This window comes from Centroberyx affinis, unplaced genomic scaffold (genome assembly GCF_046629955.1).
Source record: "Centroberyx affinis isolate AG114_WGS23_722 - 3 ecotype Tasmania unplaced genomic scaffold, CSIRO-AGI_Caff_v1 ptg001044l_1, whole genome shotgun sequence".
Lineage (NCBI taxonomy): Eukaryota > Metazoa > Chordata > Actinopteri > Beryciformes > Berycidae > Centroberyx > Centroberyx affinis.
The window spans coordinates 153,399-159,244 of record NW_027279599.1 but is presented as its reverse complement, the minus strand read 5'-3'; the positions used below and the strand labels follow the sequence as shown (position 1 = coordinate 159,244).

Sequence of the window (5,846 nt, the reverse complement as noted above, 5' to 3'; positions counted from 1 at the left end):
CCTTCCCCCAGAATCTAACTGTGCCACAGCAGATAGAACTGGCCAGGGTGGGGACTCTGTCTATTTTTACCACCCCTCTCTCCCTGATATTGGCCCAATTGGCATCTTGGATTTCAGTTCATATCATCCTCTAGCAGGCTGCCTGAACTGTATTTGATAATTTGAAACAAACCTGGGTTAACTGAAACTTTTCCATGACTGTAAATAGCATAAACAGTTGTTGAAAAATATTCTTTATGGTGAATCTTAGGAGTTTGGACAATTTGGACTTTTTAAAAAAAATGTCCCTGTTGTTATATAAATATCTGCACTTGATTATGGGATATTTGTGATGAAACATTTCCTCTGTCCATCCTCTCCACTGTCTCCCAGGTGTGTAAGTCAAAGTCGCTGAGATGGAGCAGCCAAATTACGCCAAACAGCTTTTGATGCAGCTGAACCAGCAGCGATCCAAAGGATACCTGTGCGATGTGATCATCGTGGTGGAAAGCGCTCTCTTCCGGGCGCACAAGAACATCCTGGCGGCGAGCAGCAGCTACTTTAAATCCCTGGTTCTCCACGACAACCTCATCAACCTGGACACGGAGATGGTGAAGCCCTCAGTGTTCAGACAGGTGAGCAACCTGATGAAACAACGTACATATCCAGTATGTATGCAGAGGTGTGACCAAGTCAACTTTGCTCGAGTCCCAAGTCAGTCTCAAGTCTTGAGGCACAAGTCTCAAGTCAAGTCCCAAGTCTCAAGTCAAGTCCCAAGTCTAAATGTAGATCAGCAAGTCAAGTCCAAGTCAAGTCCATGTCATTAATGTCAAGTCTCAAGTCTAAATGTAGAACAGCAAGTCAAGTCAAATCAAGAGTCCAGTATCAATTTAATATCTTAAAGAAAACTAAATATCTAGGACTTTTCAATGCAATATGGTTTAATAGGATAAAAACTTGGTAAGAGCATCATGAGTTTGATTTCTATAATCAGTTTCAACTTCAATAAATTCAATCATTCCATACAAATTCAGAAAACAGAATTTAAATTCAGTCGTCTGCTGGAACAAATTTCATCACTTTCAATCTAAGTCATTTACACAAACACAAGATCTCAAGTCAGGACTTTAGAAACCTTTTCAAGTCATCAAAGTACAAGTCAAAGTCAAGTCCCAAGTCACTAGAACCCAAGTCAAGTCTCAAGTCTTCTCTTCATGCAAGTCAAATCTCAAGCTATTAAAATTGTGACTCAAGTGTGACTCGAGTCCCCACCTGATTTAAGAGTGTATAATGACCGTGACATGGAAGCTCTCTCTCCCCTCCCTTCCTCTCTCACATTTCCTCTAGGTGTTAGACTTCATCTACACCGGCCAGCTGCCTCACTCTGACCACATTAGTGACCCGGGCGTCTCTGCCCTCCTCACAGCTGCCTCCTACCTCCAGCTGTCGGACCTCGCGGCTCTCTGTCGCAGGAGACTCAAACTCTCCAGCTCAAGCAAGACTCCCTCCTCCACCACCTCTTCCCTGACCCCCAACGGGCATTTGTTCCGCCCCCATCGCCTCTCCTGCGCCCCGCTGAGAGTCAGCCACAACTACCGCTCCGTGTCCGTGGAGGTAGGTAGGAGTCAGAAAGAGGATCTGTCCGAGGAGGAGCTGTTTATCGCGCGGTGTGTGTCTCTCAACCCGCCTCCAGGAGTTAAGATCGATAATGGCGTTGAAATGGGGCTCGGCCTGAGGCTGGAGTTGCCCTCGAAGAGTCCGACAGGTAGTATGGCCACAGAGGAGGTGAGACCCAGCAGCTTACACTCCACCAGCAACAGTGCCTCACCTGATGATTTACCTTCTAACTCCACCTCGGTTTTCTGTAACCCAAGACCGGTGCAAGGGGAAGATCAGCAGCACTTGAAGACGGCCGCAGAGTCCCAGCAAAAGGCTCGAAAGAGGCCCAGACCTGGCAGTGAGGGCTCTTTGGAAAGGATGGCCAGTGTGCAAGGTAAGAGGCAAGTGGCAAGTGGAGAGCGGGTGCATGGAGAGGAGAGGGCGTCATCGGAGTTGGAGGACCAAGAGGAGGTCAGAGAAGGAGAGGCAGCCTTGGAGAACGACCTGGAGAACAGCGAGGAGAGCGTCCAGAGCGAGAGCGAGGAAGAGGAGCCGAGGGAAAACAAGCATGCCGGCTACATGTACTATCAACCACAGCCAGGGTTTGAACCGGCTCTGGGGGACAACCTGTACGTGTGCATCCCTTGTAGGAAAGGCTTCCCGAGCTCAGAGCAGCTTAACGCTCACGTCGATTCGCACACCGCAGAGGAGTTCAGCGTCAAAGCGAGGGACGCGGAAGAGGGAAGTTCCGTCAAGGATGAAGATCGAGACGCGGACCCAGAGAATCTGCCGTCGCAATCCGCGAAGGAGGAAGCCAAATCGGACCAACTTCTGCCTTGCCACATCTGCTCCGTCTGCAGTAAGAGCTACGTGGATGCGGCGTTGCTAAGGCAACACGAGAAGAGCCACTGGCTGACCAGGCCGTTCCCTTGCAGCATCTGCGGGAAGCTGTTCACCCAGAGGGGCACCATGACGCGCCACATGCGCAGCCACCTGGGCCTCAAGCCCTTCGCGTGCGAGGAGTGCGGCATGCGCTTCACACGCCAGTACCGCCTGACGGAGCACATGTGCGTCCACTCAGGAGAGAAGCCCTATGAGTGTCGGCTCTGCGGGGGGAAGTTCGCGCAGCAGCGCAACCTCATCAGCCATTTGAGAATGCACGCGTCGCCCTCTTGAAGACATTCCCGGGTGATGCCCTACTACCTCATGTCCAGAACCAGCCTGACCTCAGCTACATGTGCAGGCAAGTGCACACATATCTAAAGCTAAACTAAGAGTTTGCTCATTCTTGCAGCATATATGAATGTACAGACACATTCAAATGCAATATAGACCACACCTCATACATACATACACATAAAATTCTGCCTATCTTGTGGACTTGCATGGATACTTTATATGCAGTGAATTATGATCCAATGAATATATGCAGTATTGATAGACATTTCAAATCTACATATAATCTCTGGACCAAATGTGCAGAAACATGCATATCTTTTCTCAGGTAAAGCCAAAGTGTTTTTTTAGCAGAAGTTCCTTTCACTAAGAATAAATTAGCATGGGTGAGAGAGCATGGGTGATCACCTAACTTGTGTACATGGATGTAAATGAATGTCCAAACTGTCATCAGTGGAGAGTTATTGCACTGTTATTAACCAAAACTTTCTGTTGTACTGTTTGCCAATCTCAACAGCGATACCTCTTCAAATTCCACCAAACTTTTCCTCAGGGTTTTTGTACTGAGAAAGCTCTGTTTTTTCAAGCAACAGTAAGCTGTTTAATCTCTAAGTTAACTTCTAACTTCTAACTTTTAAATGATCAGTGCTAGGAGTTTGAATACATTTTGAATCATAAACTGAACAAATGAGGAGATGTATGGAAAAACAGACCTTGTTCTATATGTTTTTGCTAAGATAAAGCACAGATGCTTCTTGAAAGGACGTTCATAATGTGCATATTAAGCATTTAACTGGTCATTGACATAAACTTTTATGTGTCAATTTGCAGGCGAGGAGGCATTTTGAGACAAAAAATGGTTTGAAAACAGCTTGTGATGTGCTTTGCCTGCAGTCATCCAAATATTTCTCAAATATGAAACCAAACAGCTTGTTCAAGAAATAGAAATGAATACATTACGTTGAAACAGTTCAAAGTAGTAACCTGGTCAGGGATTTTATGAACTATACCGCTTTTTAGATACTTTATGTTTGTATTCTGTGATTTTTAAATGAAACCCAGACTGACCTCACCTTGGTATGGTAATGACTTTTACATGTATCATATGTCATTTGAATGTATTTATGGATCTGACCTTGTTTTTATTGCTTCATAAACTCTTATGAAGCGGAGAGCATGGCATTATCAGGGGTTGAGACAAAAGGTCTATCCGTGTTCCTATGTTTTTGTTTTTTTGTAAAATAGCTCATACAAGAATATTTGAATACAAATATTTTGAGAACCAAGCCAGCTATTCATTATATTATACCATATTTGTGTAATTTATTATTTTTTGTGTGATTTATTTTTGCCATCTGTATACACCGCTGACTGCTATTTATTGTTATAGCCCATCATGAACATAGTTTCTGAGCTTTTTATTTCAAATGAGCCATAAATTCATTTATATAAAAAATTATGACAGAATTCAATTGTTTATTTGCGTTTTTTTATTTTATATACAACTCAAGGAAATTCAGTTTGTAAACTTCACCATAAAGAGGAAATGTTTAGTAGAATTTCTATTGCTCTTAAAGTGCAGTTAGGCCTCTTTGACTGTTAGCCACAAAGTCCATCTAGATACCAAGCTGATTAAAACACTTTTGACTGTGTGTGTGAGGCGAGTCTGAAGAGATCTGACCAACTGATTAATGAGGGCAGTGAGGGGAGGGGACAGGCTCAAATTCAGGGGCCCCGGCCTCAGCAGGGCCTGAGGAGGCGACAGAAGAGACACGGGGGTTTGGTCCGCCAGCTGCGGGACGTCCTTTGTGCACAAGTCAAAGTTGCATTCCCACAGCCGCCTCACCCTTTGTGCTGCCTTGCATAATCATTCAAATTCTCCCACTTCACTGCCTTGCTTAGTTTAGGAGAACATAACTAAGTGGTTGCATATTATGATTTAACCACTTCTTAATAATCTATTGATTGTAGAGTACTGTTATTTTATGCATAAAAGTTCACCAGGCCTTATTGTTCTGCAGACATAACGCACATTCACACACGCACTATCATGTGTTTTTGCCACTAAGCAAAGGAAAGGTGTCACTTGTTCACTTCCATTAGCCAGATTTTTCCTAAAGTCTAACCTTGCAATGTTCCAGTCACACACTTTCTTTTGTTAACATCAGCCTGCCATCATGCAACATAATGTGATGGCCAGCGCTTTGCGGGCCCCACCTCTGCTGCGGCTCAGAGGTCAGAGGTCAACGCAACAGGCTGCACTTTCATGTAACCCTCCTATCTCCATTCGCCTCCATTCTTCCCTCTGTCTTGAGAGGGCGGCCAGGCTGAAGCGACAGCAGTAGAGGACAAGAAGGAGGACAAGAAGGCCCACATGTGGCAAAGGAAAACTGTCATTAATGTAGTTTGCTGCGTTTCATTGTGAATTAGCATTTTTCAGAACATGGCTGATGCTCATGATATAAGCAGATTTAAGTTTTCTAGAGTTGAGTAATTCTGTAATTTTTTTCCCATAGCACTCTTTATATGATACACACAAATGGATGTCCTGCTGCATTTATATTTGATATGGATAGATTGATGGAGAGCTACATAACTACCACTGACTGATCTCTTCCTTGTGATGTTCTCACAGAATTACTATTAAAAATGGCCAGGAAATCACTATGCATGTCATAGATTAGTCATTCTTTCATTGCAGGAGCACATGCCGTCACGCACTGACGTCATATCAAAGAGGGAAAAATTTGATAACTCACATAAAACTAAATGATTTGTTTTTAAATACCTCTGTGATGTTATAGTGTTTTCAATACCTTCCAAACATGCCTACTGATTCAACCAAAAACATTCAAACTATTGTTTTCTCATTTCATTAGTTACTTTGAAAAATATAAATGCATGCGTGTGTAATAATGAGTGTATAATAAAATAGAAAATGAGCCTGTTATGACTGTGCTGTGTTACTGAAAGACCTCGCCTGTCAAGAAGTTTGTATTTTTGTACCGTAATATAAGACCCACAGCTTAAAAAGAAGTAGAATACACAATGGAAATACAAGAAAGGAGAGTATGATGGAGTAGTACAGTGTG

At 43.6% G+C, this 5,846-nt stretch overlaps 1 protein-coding gene across 1 annotated transcript; it reads left to right on the top strand.

Annotated features, from left to right (window-relative positions):
• The first annotated feature begins 395 nt into the window (after window positions 1-395).
• Window positions 396-2,754, top strand: hic2 (hypermethylated in cancer 2). The gene is made up of 2 exons (XM_071522894.1): window positions 396-614; window positions 1,327-2,754. The coding sequence occupies exons 1-2, from the start codon at window positions 396-398 to the stop codon at window positions 2,752-2,754; spliced, it is 1,647 nt and encodes a 548-aa protein (XP_071378995.1).
• The last annotated feature ends 3,092 nt before the right edge of the window (window positions 2,755-5,846 follow it).